The sequence below is a fragment of the Salvia hispanica genome, chromosome 6 (assembly GCF_023119035.1).
Source record: "Salvia hispanica cultivar TCC Black 2014 chromosome 6, UniMelb_Shisp_WGS_1.0, whole genome shotgun sequence".
Lineage (NCBI taxonomy): Eukaryota > Viridiplantae > Streptophyta > Magnoliopsida > Lamiales > Lamiaceae > Salvia > Salvia hispanica.
In genome coordinates this window covers 44,394,450-44,411,338 of record NC_062970.1, presented here as the reverse complement: position 1 = coordinate 44,411,338, position 16,889 = coordinate 44,394,450, and the positions used below count along the sequence as shown (strand labels likewise).

Here is a 16,889-nt window from a genome sequence, read left to right as displayed (position 1 = left end):
AGATCACAGAATTATGTGCCCTACTCCCATATAAATAGGCACACATATAATCCTATCATAATTCGGAAACATAATCCTATTCTAATTAGGAAACACAATTCTATACAGATTCAAGGCATACTAATAAAATGCACCACACAATAATGACACGATTAGAAATGATTAGTATATCCCCTTCTTAAAATAAAATAAAATTACTTGCATATCACAATATAGAGAATAAAAAAGAATCATAATAGCAAGCTGCAGGAGAGGAGTCCACTAAACCCTAAAAATTGATCATGCATGGAGGCAAAACTTAAAAATAACATGAAAGTCGAAATTGATCATTCATCAAGGATCCATGGACCCAAAACTCGTGAAATTAGATACGGTGAAAAAAGTTATCATCATCATTGAAAGACAGAGGCAATGCAATGATCTTCACTAAAATGGACGACGACAGACCTCAACTTAGAAAGGTTATATAGGGTGTGTGTGACAGCTGTAAAGATCGGATTTAACAAAATTTTACGATCCTCATGCGCCGGCGGTGAAGTTGGTCAACCACCGATCCCACCCGAATCCACCGCATGTTCCGAACACAATGGTTTCAATGATATGAGAAAGGGGTTGAAGGTAAAACCACTTATTTCTTGTGTACCAATTGAACGCGGGAATGCAATGTCTCGAGATTAGGCCTATATTTCCAAATGTGTATTCAGTGATTAAAAACAGATACATCAAAAGTTCACACAGCTCATTTATTAGCAACGTATCAACCACCAAGACTAAGTCATTAATATCTAGATATGAAAATTGTTGTACACCACAAAAATAAAGAGTAGAGGTAAGGATTTATGAGAAGGAATAATGGACAAATCTTGCCTAGGTAAAATGAAAATACCACAGAAAAATATCACCAACAAAAATTTATGATAGAAATTCATTCAAAAATTGGTGATTGGAGAAGTGGCCCGTGGAAATTGTGATTTTAATTTTCTTTTAGTATATTACTCCCTCCGTCACTGATTAAGAGTCACACTTTTCCATTTCGATCCGTCCCCAATTAAGAGTCACACTTTATTTTTACCATAAGTAGTAAGTACGTCCCACATTCCACTAACTCAATCCACTCACATTTTATTATAAAACCCAATATAAAAAAATGGATCCCACATTCCACTAGCTTTTTCAACCAACTTTTCTTTACATTTCTTAAAACCCGTACCCGATCAAAGTGTGACTCTTAATCGGGGACGGAGGGAGTACTATATAATCTATATTCTTTAGTTTCAATTGCCAACAAATTATATAAAATTATGGGCTGTCAAATTCTCCTTCAAATCCACTCGAGTCGCTGCTACCACTCCCTTCCGACGGAGTAATAGACCCCGAACTCACCATCTCCACCTCCGTCTCCGGCAGCATCTCGCGCCGCCACTCCTCAACATACGCAGCAGCAGCCTCATTCAATCCCTCAGGTAGAACGCGATCCGCTAAAATATTGAGAATCCCTTCACTTCTCCCCAGCAGAAGAGCAGCCTGCATCACGTTTTTCTCTCTCTCCTCAATCGCACTCCGGCGGCACTTATCCGATATCACCCGCTCTAAATTGGCGAGACACGCCGCCAAGACGTCCGCGATGATTCCAATCAACCGATCGAAGAATTCCTCATCTCCAACGGCGCTTTCTTCGTCGCCACAGCCGCTCAAAACCGCGGATCCGATCCTGTACATGGCGTTCGCCGCGATGATCCTCGGCTCGTCCGTCTTCAAACCGGACGCAATCCTTTCGCCTTCCCTCGCTAGCCATTCCACCGCGTGTTTGAAGTCTCGGCTGTTGCAGCGGATCTCAGCAAGGTCGAATTCCTGCCATTTGCGAAAAAGATCGACTCTCAGCCAGAATTCAGCAGCTTTCCTTATGTTCTTCCACTCCCCGTCGCTGTAGAAGCTCTCTTCCACAGCCTCCACGAGGAAAAGGCCGTCCCTCACGTCCTCGACCAGCTGATCGGCCTTGCTTTTCTCGACGTTAGGGAGCGCGACGGCGATGGTTGTGAGTGTGACCACAGCGAGGGACCAGCAGTTTTTGTTGGCAATTGAAACTAAAAATATAACATATAACTGTCCCACGTCAGTGTCAAGAGAAAAACTGAAACTAGTATATAAGTCACATGAGCCCTCCTCCTATAACCAATTGGTCTTAGGATGGAACTGATGGATTTCTACAGTTTTTTGGGTCTTTACCGTGTATGCTTCGAACGAGGCTGCTGTCGAAATCCGCCACGCCTTTGAAGGTTGAAGCGCGCAGGAATTCGATTAGGGTACTCGGCTTCTTCCTTCTAGATGCTTCTAGAACTTGTTCCACCTGTTTCGGAAGCATGTAGGCCGGCAAATCCGCTCTCGTGTTGACGACGGCCTTTGCCACGCAGCATGAGATTACTAAAACTAGATTGTAGAACAAAACAGCGTATGTTTGAGCTATGAGCATGAGATATACTAAGATTCCTCTCGCATTGTATAGAAATCTCCTGTATTTGTGGTGCCTAATTGATGGATGATGAATTGGACATTCCTGAAACTCCACAAGCTTCCTAGTCCAAGAATCATCCACTTCAAATTCACATCTCAAGCTTCTGTCATCGGAGCATCGGTATCGGACGGCTGTGAACCACCGGAGCGAAGTCGAGAAGGTGCCGAAAATCACTCCAACCGTCTGCACGGCTAGAATCCATTCCGTGGAGGAACCGTAGCTGGAACCGGTCAGGCCGAGGCTACGATGCGCCATCCATGTGCGCACAATAGCCTGTGCCAGGGTAAGGGCGTTTATGAGGCAGATGACGCCGGCAGCTGCGCAGGCGGAGGAGCGAGCGATCATAAGCTGCGGGCTGCTCTCCGCCGCCATCACCCAATACTTCTCCACGAGATTCCTCAGCCTGTCAACCGCCGCCGCCCCCACGTCGGCGGTGGCATCGGCTAAATTATGCTTCTCCTGATACAAAGCGTCGAGGCATTTTTTCTTAGCGGGCACCATTATCGCCGTTGAAACGAGGACGAGAAGCAGAAGAAGCATGAGGGTGAGCGTGAGGATCTCCTCGGGGAGCAAGAGGCGGCGGTTGAGGAACGACCGCGTACCTGTTGGCAAATGAAACAAAAAGATTTACTACCAAAATTATCACACACATCGGTGTAAAGAGAGAACTGAAACCATCATACTCCCTCCTTCCCACTCAAGATGCCCACGTTCATTTCCAAAATTGGAAAGTGGTCATCTGGATTGGGACAAAAAAAAAAAAAGGAAAGGTTGTCATCTTGAATGAGTCGGAGGGAGTAATTTCTATCATTACCTAAGATTTGGATGCTGACGTCGGCTGCGACGGTGGCGATCAGAATGCTGACTGCGGTGACGTTGATGAGAACGTCGCCGTCGCTCATGGATCCAAGCGACAGCAGGAAGTTGGCTAAGCAGGTTGACGTGAGAGCGAGGCTGCTGATCTGGGCGAGGCGGTCGGTGGCGGCGGTCATGTTGGTGGTGATATCCGCGGGGAGTTTGAGGGCGACGGAGAGGAGGGCGAGGGTGGGGGCGTTGAGGGAGAAGTAATTGGAGGGGAGCCATAGCTTCTTGGAGCGGAAGGCGTGGATGAGATCTGCGGCGATTAGGATGTCGCAAGCGAGGGAGGCGAGATCGACGTACACGCCGATCAACGGCATCAGTGCTTCAAGCTTCTCTCGCATCCAAGACTCGTCGTTGGTCGCCATTGATAGGGCGTAATCTGCTGTTTGATTTTACAAGTAGGAATAGTGTTGGCTTTCTTTTTCTTCAGGGAGTTTGAGTTGTGGTAGATTGAGAGGCTTAAAGTCGTCGTTCTATATATACAAGCTTTCTTGGGTGTTGAGTGTGTGACATTGTCGGAATTTTGAGTTAAATTTTGAGTTGTTGTAGATTTCGTCTTCTATATTTGGGTGTTGAGTGTGACATTTCCCGAGGTCTCACGACCATGCATGCCTGGAAGTTCCAGGATGTTTCCCTGGGTGGACTTATGAAAAAGCATAGCGCCATTCATTTCTCAAAATTAAGAGAAGACTTTTACAATAATATTGCGCCATTCAGACTTCTCAAATATAGTCTGCTTCATTTCGGCACTAAGTTTTGAGAAAATGTAACCCTAAACCCTTAAAATTAAAAACTTTCTAACCTTTCTGGTTTAGAAAATAGACCCCACACAATACACTAACATTACTTTCACTATTTTTTTCTTTTTTCTCTCTCTTACTTTATCCAATTTTCTTTTCCTTTCTTTTACTTTATCAATTTTATCTATTACTTTACCAATTGTGCATTAAAACTCGTATCGTTTTCAAAATTTCTATTTTTTCGAAGACGAGGCAATATTGCATACTACCTCTGTCTCACTCAAGATGTTCACCTTTCCTTTTTAGTTTATCTTCAAGATGTCAACTTTCTTTATTTGGAAATAAATCGCCCCTCTCCTCTCTATTCATTAAAAATATTCAATTACTACTATTTTTTTCTCTCTACTTACTTCATCTAACAACTCTTCCTTAAATCTCGTGCCACTCAGGAATATAAGCATCTTAAGTGAGATGGAGGAAATAGTTAAACTGGAGATAATAAAGTAAATAGAGAAGCTTTTTACTTTACTCTCTTCACGTTAACTATTTAATATCATCGTTTTTAGAATGAGTGTCGTAATAAAACGATTCGCTTATAATGGGACTGAGCAAAGTATATAAATACCAACTTTCGTCAAATTTTCATTACATTTCTTAAAAATAGTGTATAAGTCAAATTGAATCTATTATCATGAAAGAAGTGAATATAATATAAGATTTGGATTCATCCAAACCTTACCCTATATATAACTAATGCTGATTATATAGGATGATATATCTACCGTTCATCCTCTATGAGTAGGAGTATATAGGATGCTATCTACCGTTGATTCTGTTATTCATTTCTAAGAAGATATTTTCATCCTAGATTCATGTGAATGGAAATAATTTTGCGTACCCATAACACTAATAACGTGTTATTCTGAACCAATTAAGTTGAGGTAGTATATCTTTATATAATTCGTTCATAATTGTAACTTGTACTAGTACTTTTCTTCTAAGAAGTGTTCTACTTTTCTTCTAATGGGGCCGATTTAAACGGTGGTACGAGTATTTCCTTAAGACTTTGATTGAGACACAACCCTAAAGATTACAGTTGAAAAAACAAACTAAAATTGGCAGTGCCAACAAGTCCTCCTAAAAGATTACAGTTGAAAAAAAAAAAGAATAAATGTGGATGGTTGTCACGTGACTCGTGGGTCTTGTCGTACGGACTCGGACCCAAATCCGATTTGAAGTTAAACTAAAAATCCAACCCATTATCCTAACATAAGGTCCAGTAATAAAAGTTGCACTTGGTTATAAATCCTTGTGACAATTAGCATTGAATAAACTTAGGCATCCGTTATAGATCCATAGTACTTCTGCGTTCGTCATTAATCGTCTCAATTTATTATTTTTGTTTGTGTGTGAATAATTGTCCAATTTGTTTTTTACGATTCTACATTTTATTAATTTTCTCACTCATATTTCATTATAAAATTAAAACGTTAATCGAATTGGTTTAAAAATAAAATAATTTGATGAACTGGGCTATGATGAGCCTATAATGTTCGCGAATAATTTGAGTCTCCAATAAATTTCAATCATTGGACTACAAGTACTAGTATATTTTCTATCTTATTACGAAGCTAATGCTATTTTTATTTAATTATTAAAAATAATATTAAGTTAAATATTTAAATATTAAATTCTGCACCCCCATTTTCGGTGTCTGGATCTGCCACCGCCGGATTGTCCTAAGGTAGTTGAATCATCTTTTTTTTTTGGCAAATTTTACTTTCTCATATTTTACTTTCTTTTTTCTCTCTCTTATTTTATTATTTTTCAATTGTACTCTCTCCACCTTAACCTTTTTAACACTTGATTTTTTAAATTAAAAAATGCCAAAAAAATTAGGAAATATAATAAATTAGACATTGTAGTGTCACTTGTAATTGGTATATAAGTCCAACGAAAGAGTAGTCCTAAAGCCCAAATCCTCTCCCTTAAACAGCCCAGCCCAAGATGGTTAGAATGTATCTTCAACCATTTTTCCGCCCAAAATCCCTAACTGTAAAAGACTACACTCGAATAAGCAGTTCATCTCCTCAAGCACAAACCAGCAAAATCAAGGCGGAGTGATGGCGGAGATGGCGGCGGAGAAGAAGAAGAAGAGGAGTGTGCCGGTGATACCATGGATGAGAGACCCCGTCGATGTCAGTCTATCCGATTCATGCCCGCTCAGCTCCATTCCTTTCCTCGACTCCAGGTCTTCCACATTTTGAAATCTATGAATAGAATGATTGGAGAAAAGTCGAATTAAATTAGAGAAGTTGCTTTTCTAGGTTAGAGTCGGCGCTACGGAGCAAGGGTTTCGATTCACTGTTTCCGGTGCAGGCGGCTGTTTGGCATGAGACAATCGGTCCTGGTTCATTCGAGCGCGATCTCTGCATAAATTCACCTACGGGGAGCGGGAAGACCCTCGCCTATGCTCTTCCGATTGTGCAGATGCTTTCCACCCGCACGATTAAATGCCTTCGAGCTCTGGTGGTGCTTCCTACTCGCGACTTGGCTGTGCAGGTTTCGTGTTATTCCATCATATTTTTTGTATAATTTTACGACCGATTGATTGCGTTTTTGCTTAATAATGATATGGAATGTGTTGTAAGTGATTGTCAAGTGGTATTGGGATTTTGTGTCGTTTTAATATTTTGCTTTCTGTTCATGGCACGCCAGTTGATACGAGATATGCCTATGCTGTAGTTGCTGTTAATGTTGGATGATGCAAATGCGTGAATTCGTTAGCTTGTGTGTGCTTTTCAGGTGAAGGAAGTTTTTGCTGCTTTGGCACCTGCGGTGGGATTGTCGGTGGGCTTAGCAGTTGGTCAATCGTCTATTGCAGATGAAATCTCTGAGCTTATCACGAAACCTACTATGGGTAGTGGTGTTTGTTGTGATTCTGATGATTTCAGCCCGGAGATAAGAAGTTCAGTAGACATACTTGTAGCAACACCTGGACGGCTGATGGACCACATTAACCATACCAAGGGCTTCACAGTCGAGCATCTTTGTTATCTCGTAAGGAATTGATTTATGTGTTAAAAAATGTTCAATCTCCCTTGTGTGAAATTATTGATTACTGTTTCCTCATTATCTAAATGTCTAAGTTTGGGCGTTCTCTCTCAATCTGTCTAACCCACAATATCATGTCATCAAGATTATAATCATATTTCTTGTTTGTTGCTTGAGTTTCACTTTTCATGTGTGATCTTAAGCCTTAGTTGACAATATAAATATCCTTAAATATGTTTTGGGGGTCTTACTAATCATGTTTTTAACCTTGACACACGGCCAATACTGATTAGCTTCTTGTTTGGTTGATTCCACAAACTGTTACTTATCTCATAGTTGTCTTTTAATTATCTGTAAAGCTGAAATTGAGTGTCTTATTCAGGTGGTTGATGAAACAGACCGATTGCTTAGGGAAGCTTATCAATCCTGGCTGCCTACTGTCCTTCAGTTGGCACAGTCTTCAACTAATAGTCAGTTTCCCTTTGGGGACGCCATCAACCGCCCTGCATTTGGCTTCCTAAAGACAGTTAGGAGTTTGTGAGTATCATTCCCCTCTTGTTTTTTGCTGGTTGATTTCATGATGTCTGTCTTGTCTGCTATATGTATATCGTATTTAATATTACATGATCCTGTTTTATTTTATTTATTTTCTTCCATCATATCTTGTGAGGGTGGGTAAGGGAGCAGATGGGCAGACAATCTGGGTTTTGTCTTAATATAATACTACTATGAAATAGTATGTCTTAATTGCTAGGTGATGTTTGATTCAGATGCATAGTTTTCAAACTTAAGCTAAGTCATTTGTTTCTTCTAATTACACATGAATACCAGTGGTGTCGAGAGGGGCTTTAAGGGTAAGCCATATCCACGGCTTGCGAAGATGGTTCTGTCAGCCACACTAACTCAGGACCCAAGTAAGCTCGCTCAACTCGATCTTCACCATCCATTGTTCTTGACGACTGGAAAAAGCCGGTACCAGTTCCCTGAGAATTTGAAATCTTATAAATTGGTATGATAATCTTTTCTATACTCCATTTCCTGGGATTGCAATTTTATTATACATGGTTAGTGATAATATATTAGAATGGTTCAATTTTATGAAGAAGTCTGTATATCCCATTAAGTAGATGTAAACTGTTGACAGCTTACTCAGCATTTTCTCAATCCTTATGCAGGTGTGTACATCAAGGCTTAAACCACTTTATCTACTTGCACTTTTGGGAACTTTGCAAGGGGAGAAATGTATTGTTTTCACTTCATCTGTGGAGTCCAATCACCGACTCTGCACTTTGTTGAATTTCTTTGATGACCTTCAAATTAAGATTAAAGAGTACTCTCGTCTTCAACGTCAGTCTGTAAGAAGGTGATCTAGGCATATCTATATTCTTAAAGTTTCTTATATTGTTTTGTATGATGAATCGTTACAAATATTACTTCTACTTGCCAAATTTAACCAATTGGAAATGAACTTCCCAGGATCATACAATGAGTAGTTGTCAAGTGTCTTTTTCTGAGAAAAACTTTTGATTTTATTTTTGGTGTTCAATTTACAATGCTAATAAGTTAGCTATCCTAATTGCTTTCTAATATGGAATGACATGATTTCAGCAAAACATTGAGGTCATTTAGAGAAGGAGAAACACAAGTTCTTATATCCTCTGATGCAATGACTCGTGGAATGGATGTTGAAGGGGTTAAAAATGTAATCAATTATGACATGCCCCGATTCATCAAGACCTATATTCACCGTGCTGGTCGAACTGCGAGGGCTGGGCAGAGTGGCCGTTGCTTTACACTTCTGCGCAACGATGAGGTACCTTTAATGATCTTAGTTGTTGGTTTTAGTTACTGTCTTACTGATTTTAAGAGAATGTTGTTCTTTGTTAAAAGATACCCTTCTTTTTCTGTGTAGTTCATTTATCACCAAAAATTGTCACTTCACATGAAATTATATTGAAGTCTTGAGTGGTTACTTGACTTCCAATTATTATCACTGTCAGCCTTTTTCATCTGCGAATTTTATACAACCTCCTTTTGTTGCCAATGCTGGTTAGCTAATTAACATGGCCTATTATTTATTTTTTTCCAATCTGCTTTTGTGTAGAACTTTTTCATTTTCTTGATGTTTTTGTTTCAGGTTATTCGATTTAAGAAACTTTTACAAAAAGCCGACAACGAATCCTGTGCCGAATATTCTGTTCCATCTGAATCGGTAGAGGCACTTCGTACCATGTATACCACAGGTAAATAAAATCTATGATTTTCTCATCTATATTCCTTTCTTTAGATCTGGGCTGCACTCTTCCTGTGGCTTTTTATGTTAAATTAATACATTGAAGCAAAGAGGAAGATAAATCATGCTGAACATTACCTAACACTCATCTTTTATGTGTTATACTATCTTCACATCTCACGTCTTTATTCTCTGACATGGTACTCTTACATTCTAGCTCTGGAGAGATTAAAAGAGAGCGTTGAATCAGAAAAGCACAAGAAATCCAGGATTAATATCAAGAGCCGCGGCGTTGCTAAGAAAAATGACAAATCTGCTTAAAGGAGCGAAAGAATATAGTTCAATTATCGTTGCAGTCCCAGATTCTTCCAGTTTCCTCCTGTCTCTGTGCAAACGGGTCATTGTTCTTATCTAAAATTTAGCTACCCTCACTCACATACAAACACACGCGTTGGTGAATTTTTATTTTTTTTTAATTTTGCCAATATTTGAATTTTTTTTCTATCTTTGTTTGCTTCAGCAGGTGGTGCTGAAGCAGTAGAGCAGTTTCCGGTCTTCCGCAAATGAAAATGGAGGTCGGAGGTGAAGTTGTTGCATCTCTCTTTAGGCTATTGGTTTTCTTCAGTTTTGATGAATTGCTCTAATTATAGTGTAGTAGTAGTACTATTATTTATTTATCAGTATAATTTTGTCACCCTAATTTTCTCCCACAGCTATTTAGTCAGTGTTGATTTTGGTACTAAGTTTCTTGAATGCTGTACTTCACCCCAATAGTTGTTTTATACTATTTCAAATGTAGTTCTTATTACATTAAAGAATGTGTATTTTTTCAATGATATGTCACATTCTTTTGATTGATCTCTCTTAATTATATGCAGTGTGATATTTAAATAAATTCTTTTTACAATAATATCTAGAAATAGTGCTAATTTATCGCCAAATCTTTACCGTAAAAGGTGGTTTCACTTCAATATTATTACTCAATAAATCAATCTAAAAGCTAAACAAACACATGGTCTCTGCTTCTCCCATTAATTTCTGCATTTTATTTCAGCCCATAATTTTCAACATTGCTTTCCCTCACAACTCGTATATATATACTGCATGAGTTGGAATACTAAAAAACATCATCATCCCACAACATTCTCCATCAAATTCTATTGCAAATAAACTTCTCTTTCTCTCACTAAAAAGCCTCCTTTTTCCACAACAACCATGGGAAAGCAAATTAGCTACATGCACCACTTCAATCTCATCGAGGTTGCGCCCTCACAGGTGATTCGACCGCACAAGGTGTCGCAGGCCCCGATGCTCATGCACCACTTGAATTTGACCGAGGTTGCGCCCTCGCCGGTGATTCAACCGCAGAAGGTGTCGCAGGCCCCGATGCTCGAAACGATTGTCGAAGAAGCAGGACTGGAGAAGGAGGCTGCAACCAAGGTCAAGACCATCTACTTCCTTCCCGTCATCCTCTCCTTCGTCACCTACGCGCTCATGAGCAGATTACCCGTCGTCTGACGCCCAATCGGACGAAGCAGGCCTCGTCTGCTCGCAGCTACTGTGAATCCCATAAAGGAAGGGGGTGGAACCGCGGCAGATGTGTAAATAATGCATGTATCAAGGGATTTTCAAGCATGTTGTGTAGAAAGGAATGTGGAGAAATGCAGGGAAATTGCAATGAATCAAAAAACACAGAAAAAGAAAAAAAGATTCATTTCCTCCATAATTTCCACGTGAGATGAGGTGAAAGTAGAACTGGCCATCTATTGTTGATATCAGATGGTCGAATAGGATATCAAGAATTAGGGTTGAGGTTATTTGTATATATTTTGTTCATACATACAACTTAGGGGGTCAGATGAGTGTTTCTTTCATCCTCCCTAAATTGTAGCTTTCAGTTTTACTACAGGAGGAAATGTGTAAATACAAGATTGTTTCTTTCATAGAGAATATGAAATTGCCTTATACCAATTGATGTAATAGGTAATGCATATACAAATATTCAACTTTTAACTGCAAAATTTAGGTTTTTTATCATCGTATACCAGAGAGGGAGACAACTATGAGTCTATGATTCCACAGTTGTATCGAAATTTCCATTTGTGTTCAACGCTTCAATCCGCGGTCGTTTCAAAGCTGAGACAAGAAAAAGGAATATAGGATTATTAGCACAATGCAACCAATAAAATTATGCAGAATGATCAACATAAGTAAAATTGAACAACAAAAACACTCAGTCCATATCAAACGCCTTAAAATTCTTGAATTTGAGCGATATTCACTCTTTTGGAATGATATGAGAACACAACATCAAATATTTAATCAGAAAAAAAAAAGGCTTAAAAAATGCAGACTCACATCGGATAGATGATCCGGCAAGGCAAGTGAGCCTCGATTTGGTACGAACCTCACTCAATGGCTTCCCTTCAACAGCCATTCTAGCAAAAACGGATGATCGAACAAGTAAGCATAAGAGATTAGTTATAATTAAAGGCTTAAGTATGAAATAAATAGCTCTACTGATGCTATTGAGCAGTTTTAGGTGTTTTTAGTTAAAATTAGCGGCAAATCGTGTGCATAATTAAGAAAAACGAAATCTAATTAGTGAAAGTATTGTTTCTGCATCATATGATGTTAGAGAATGAGTTAAACTGTTAAAGCACCAATGTACACACAATAGTATATGTTCATATTGTTCACTATCAATAGTTTTAATAGTAAAAGAATAATAGTAGAAAAATGAATGTAGTGTTATTGATATAAATGTGGCTAAATTTATAAGAAAAGGTTATTGGCTTTTATGAACAACTAAAATGGAAAAGCAATATTCTGAACGGATATGACTCAACTTTCATTTTGATTTGTCCTAATGAAGCTGATCGATTTCTACAAATGAAAACGATACCATCTCTACGTATTTTCTATCTATTTAACACATGTATAGTCCAAAAAATAAGTCCTTTTCGTTCAGATGAATAAAGACATTTTATTCCAAATATGAAAATAAGACATTTTGAGACAAATTGAAAAGACAATTTTGATATTTTAAATGAGACAGTATTTTTTTAAATGAGACAGTTCGAAATTACTGTTATGAATCTAAATTACTGTGTGTAATTTCATAGGTTATTTGGAGGTACTAATTGTGCTCAATTTCTCTGATCATGTATCTGTATACCTAATTCTTATGGCGTAGCGTTATAACTGGATCTCAACGATAAATAGTTCGAAATTTCTCTTTAATATGGACTAATGGAGCAAGGAATTCTACACCTTCTTAATAAGCTGAATTTATTGCGAATTAAGTATGTATTTAGGGGTCTGATTGATGAAAATATAGTATTAGAATTGAGTGAAGATTTTAGGTGTAAACACTATTTTGATAGTTAGTTTGGTTATAGAAACACCTTGAATCAAGTTTTGGCTATGTTCTTATGTATGCTGAACTTGTTTTGATTATTTGAGTGATTGGGATCATCAGAGTGTCCACTATAGTTGGCTGGGCCAAGCCACAAAGTGTGGCCAGGACACAAAGTTGTGGCCGGGCCACCAACGCCCATGTTTTCCACTATAGTGGACATGCCCAAGCCATACAATCATTTATTTTTTCCATTTTGTTTATATTTTAAGTTTACTACAATAAAAATTGTTAGACTATAATAATTAAATAAAATGCATAATTTAATGAAAACTAAATCGAAAACCAAATCTTCGATGTATTATAGAACGGGGTAAAATTATACAATGAAAATTGTTTTAAAACACTCAAACAAAAACTAAAATTGAAGGGAATAGGGTAAATTGTGTGTGAGAGTAGTGTAAAAATAAGAGTTGAATTTTAGGTATATATAGAAATATTTTCGAATTTAAAAAAAATAATCAGAAATTAGCCCCCCCCCGTCCGCCCATCCAAGTCACTATAGGGAGCCACGGCCGGGCCACGGGAAAGCCACGAGCCGCGGCTCTCCTATAGTGGATGTTCTCAAAAGAAAGGCTATGATCAAAGAATTGGCAGCTGCATATCATGCTGAGTGCCTCACCTATTGCCAAGAACTGTTGGAACTACAGGAAAAAAAACGACGAGGCAAGTCATTTTCAAAATGCTCGTAACATCTCGTGCTATTTTCTTCGTTCCGTGCTCTTTTCATTACGTATTCATTCTGTCTCTATGTTACTATGGATGGGTATTTATGGGGAATGTCGGTATAGCCATCAGCAGACAAAACTATTTCAAGTGCTATAAACCTGAAAGTAAGAAAGACTAGCAGGCACCGAGATAATTTCAACACCATCGTAAAAGCATGTGTATCTAGTGATGGACTAGTTTCAGATAGAAAGCTATCTTAAGCTGTTGGTTCTTCTGAATATCTAAACAGAAATCTTTGGCAAAATATTAACACCAAGAGCATATTGGTTGTGGTGGAGACACTGAAATTGGTGAGCAAGGTGAAAGAAGCAGCTTCGACATTGAACACCGCTTTCAACCCTTTAAAATCTCTTTATGTTGTGGGATTAAAGTGAAGGCGGATAATTTTCTGGCCTGCATTCACCTGCAATGAGTGTGAGAACTTGGAATCGGAAGAGGCACATAGTCTGGTAGGGAATTGGATCAGCGGAGGCTGAATTATCGATAGTAGCTGAGATTGCTGACGAGCCACTTAATTAGTTAATTGTAGCCCTGAAGAAAATCTTGCTCGAACATCTCCCAGCCATTCACTCTGCCTCTTGATGACATAGAGCTCATTACTCTATCTTCTGGTCTTATTTGATCAATAATAACATCATCTTTGAAATAAATGCAGCCCTTTACAGACATAAAACTTCCGGGAATTATTGATTAGAAATGCATTTTCTAGAATTTGACTCCGTACCACGGAAGGGTTTATTTGCACGTTTGAAATATAACCCAAAATGGAAAGGGAATGCTTGGAAAATTGGTTTATCCAAATCCTTCTTGGATGAAACCACACCGAAAAATGCCATTGCCAAAAAGTGACAAGGTAAAATTTCCATTTATTCATGAAAAGGGATGTCCCTTTTGAAGCCAGAATGGATTTTCTTTGATACCTAATATAATGCATGCAGGGTCGAAAATTAAAAAAAAATAAAAATAGGAGAGAGCCGCAGCTCAGCCGCGACCCGTGGCCGCTGCAATAGAACCGCCGTGGCTTGGCCACGCGAGTGGCGCTCTCGTGGGTGACACCCCCCCGCCACAAACGCCCATCCAACTCACTATAGGGAGCCGCGGCTGGGCCACGGGAGAGCCACAAGCCACGGCTCTCCTATAGTGGATACTCTAAGACCTGCGAAACGCGTCAAGAAGTCTCGCTAGGTATCAACACTTGTTAAAGGTCTCTTCATCTCGATCCCATTTCTCAATATAAGATGTATTGAATAAAATGCTGCTATTTCCTTATTCTGATCATATTTGGCAGGAGCATCACGATCTCTTGCAAAAACCGTGCTTAGTTCTTCAAGAAGTTGTGTGCTGAAACAACATCAAAATTTAGTTTCTCTTCCTAATTTGTGATTTAAATAGAAAAAATTACTCTTTTTAAGTATACCATACTATTAATTTTTTCGGTCCATAATCAACAATCTATTTTTTTCCTGTTTGATTTGTTCACAAAAAGTTAGCCTCTTTCTATTTTCAGTAACAAGGAGCGCCATTTTTTCTCGATCTTCAATTTATTCATTTTAGAATTAACAATATTTTAAATTTCTTTTTTTTTACTTCACCAGTGTATACATTAAATTCCATATCGTCCATAATTATTAATAGTAGACGAAATAAGTACTTATCTTTTCTATCACATGATCCACCACTTTTTTATAAGATCAAGTAAATAACTAGTCGATTGTCAGCTAACCGTTTTAATTGAATATCTCAATAAAGGGGCAGTTGACAATTTCATCCGATTTTGACCATTATTTTCATATCCGTAATAGTGTGAAAAGAAGACCCGGCTCTAACTTGTTCAAGAATAGTGGCGTTCAGTCTCTCGACCTTATGGTAATTGACTTCCACAAGCTAGATCCAAGTTCGACTACAAGCAAAGAGCATGTTGAATATTTTTTGGATGGACCTCAGGTGTACCGAACTCGTCTCCCAGCGAGAGTGTCTGATCACCACAGCAAGAACCTGTTTTTAGCAAACCAATTTCTAGGCACTAATTGGCTAATCAATGTTGTCGCAATTAGTTATTAATCCAATAGCCGTTTAACAGTCTCTAATTTTGTCACTCACAACACATTTATTAATCATTGTTAATTCATACACCAATCACTTCAGAATTATTTCTATTAAAAGTTGTATTATAGCATAACATAAACAGACAAAATTATCATGTTCCATGGCTGTGGTCGGTTTTTCAGAAGTCATTTTCTGGAAATATTTGTACTACAAAACTACAGAATCATACTTTTCGTCAGCCACCATTAATCAAGGGCATTATTGGCAACACAAAATCAGTCCTGCAAAATTGCTCAGCCTAATGTTTTTCTTCCAATAGATGAAATTAATTGAGTGAAACCTATACAGGCATGCGTAGATAGCTTTCTGTTTTTAGTTAATTTCTCATTATTGTAAATTTAAAGATGATCTATCTTCCTTCCATCACCAAAATAAAATCTCATTTTATCATCATCAATATACATTCACAACCAAAAAGCCACATTTCATTTTATCTATTTTCGATTAATAAGTTTCGCATTATACTAAATATCATTTTCTATTATAAAATTAATACTCTATGATCTCTATCCATTCCGTATTAATAGAATTATATTCTTTTTTGGGACGTTAAATAGTAAGTAGTAGTAGTAGTAACTATTTTTATTTTTGTCAAAATTTTTAATATTTTGGAACAAAGTGGAGCATATCAAACTGGATTTACATTCCATTACCATTTTGTGTTCGCATGCCTTCATTATTCTTAAAACTCATTTCGAATCAAAATTAGACTTTATAATGCATACCGAAGGATAATATATTTTTTTTTCTTCATCCCATATTATCATAAGTATTCTACTCCCTCCGTCCCAAGATAAGTGATTTGTATTCCTTTTTGGGGTGTCCCATTATAAGTGACCTATTTCCATTTTTAGCAAAGAGTCATCTCTCTTACTTTATCTTCCACCTACTTTATTCTCTCTTCTCTCCTCTACTTTTATCTTTCTCATACTTTACTCTCTCCACTTTAACTTATTTAAATATCATTCCTTAAATTCCGTGTCCAAAAGAAGTAGGTCACTTATCTTGGAACGGAGGAGTATTTAGGATTATCTCAAATTATTTTTGATTAACTTTATTCTTTAATACTTTATTTGCTATTTTATTCTTACACACTGAATTTACACTCCATTACCTTTTATGTTCACGTTTATTTCTAATTCTTAAAACTCACTTTGAGTCAAAATAAAACTTTACAATGCAAACTGAAGGAGTGGTCAAAATGACATTCCCATCTCAAACTACTTTAGTCACATT

General features: G+C 38.0%; 2 protein-coding genes across 3 annotated transcripts; one reads left to right on the top strand and one right to left on the bottom strand.

Moving 5' to 3' along the window:
* Window positions 1–1,299: 1,299 nt before the first annotated feature.
* LOC125195452 lies at window positions 1,300–3,738 on the bottom strand. The gene is made up of 3 exons (XM_048093599.1): window positions 3,327–3,738; window positions 2,227–3,114; window positions 1,300–2,084 (listed from the first exon to the last, which is right to left on the bottom strand). Exons 1-3 carry the CDS (start codon window positions 3,736–3,738, stop codon window positions 1,300–1,302), a joined length of 2,085 nt encoding a protein of 694 aa, XP_047949556.1.
* Window positions 3,739–6,171: 2,433 nt separating this feature from the next.
* LOC125192634 (DEAD-box ATP-dependent RNA helicase 1) lies at window positions 6,172–10,210 on the top strand. Of its 2 annotated transcripts, none has more exons than XM_048090260.1 (10): window positions 6,172–6,364; window positions 6,441–6,675; window positions 6,919–7,173; window positions 7,550–7,704; window positions 7,999–8,176; window positions 8,343–8,530; window positions 8,776–8,980; window positions 9,305–9,410; window positions 9,618–9,797; window positions 9,924–10,210. In XM_048090260.1, exons 1-9 carry the CDS (start codon window positions 6,237–6,239, stop codon window positions 9,719–9,721), a joined length of 1,554 nt encoding a protein of 517 aa, XP_047946217.1. In that variant the 5' UTR covers window positions 6,172–6,236; the 3' UTR covers window positions 9,722–9,797; window positions 9,924–10,210. The 2 variants fall into 2 exon arrangements, with proteins under 2 accessions (XP_047946217.1, XP_047946216.1); XM_048090259.1 differs by having other exon boundaries at window positions 9,921–10,210.
* Window positions 10,211–16,889: the final 6,679 nt, after the last annotated feature.

What these genes read in the sequence shown, in the direction of transcription:
- LOC125192634 (XM_048090260.1), top strand. Translation starts at nt 6,237, where the DNA reads ATGGCGGAGATGGCGGCGGAGAAGAAGAAGAAGAGGAGTGTGCCGGTG. An exon ending in CTCGCGACTTGGCTGTGCAG is followed by an intron (nt 6,676 to 6,918) that starts GTTTCGTGTTAT and finishes TGTGCTTTTCAG; the next exon opens with GTGAAGGAAGTTTTTGCTGC. An exon ending in CAACGTCAGTCTGTAAGAAG is followed by an intron (nt 8,531 to 8,775) that starts GTGATCTAGGCA and finishes ACATGATTTCAG; the next exon opens with CAAAACATTGAGGTCATTTA.
- LOC125195452 (XM_048093599.1), bottom strand. Translation starts at nt 3,738, where the DNA reads ATGGCGACCAACGACGAGTCTTGGATGCGAGAGAAGCTTGAAGCACTG. An exon ending in CGTCAGCATCCAAATCTTAG is followed by an intron (nt 3,115 to 3,326) that starts GTAATGATAGAA and finishes ATTTGCCAACAG; the next exon opens with GTACGCGGTCGTTCCTCAAC. An exon ending in CCTCGTTCGAAGCATACACG is followed by an intron (nt 2,085 to 2,226) that starts GTAAAGACCCAA and finishes TTATATTTTTAG; the next exon opens with TTTCAATTGCCAACAAAAAC.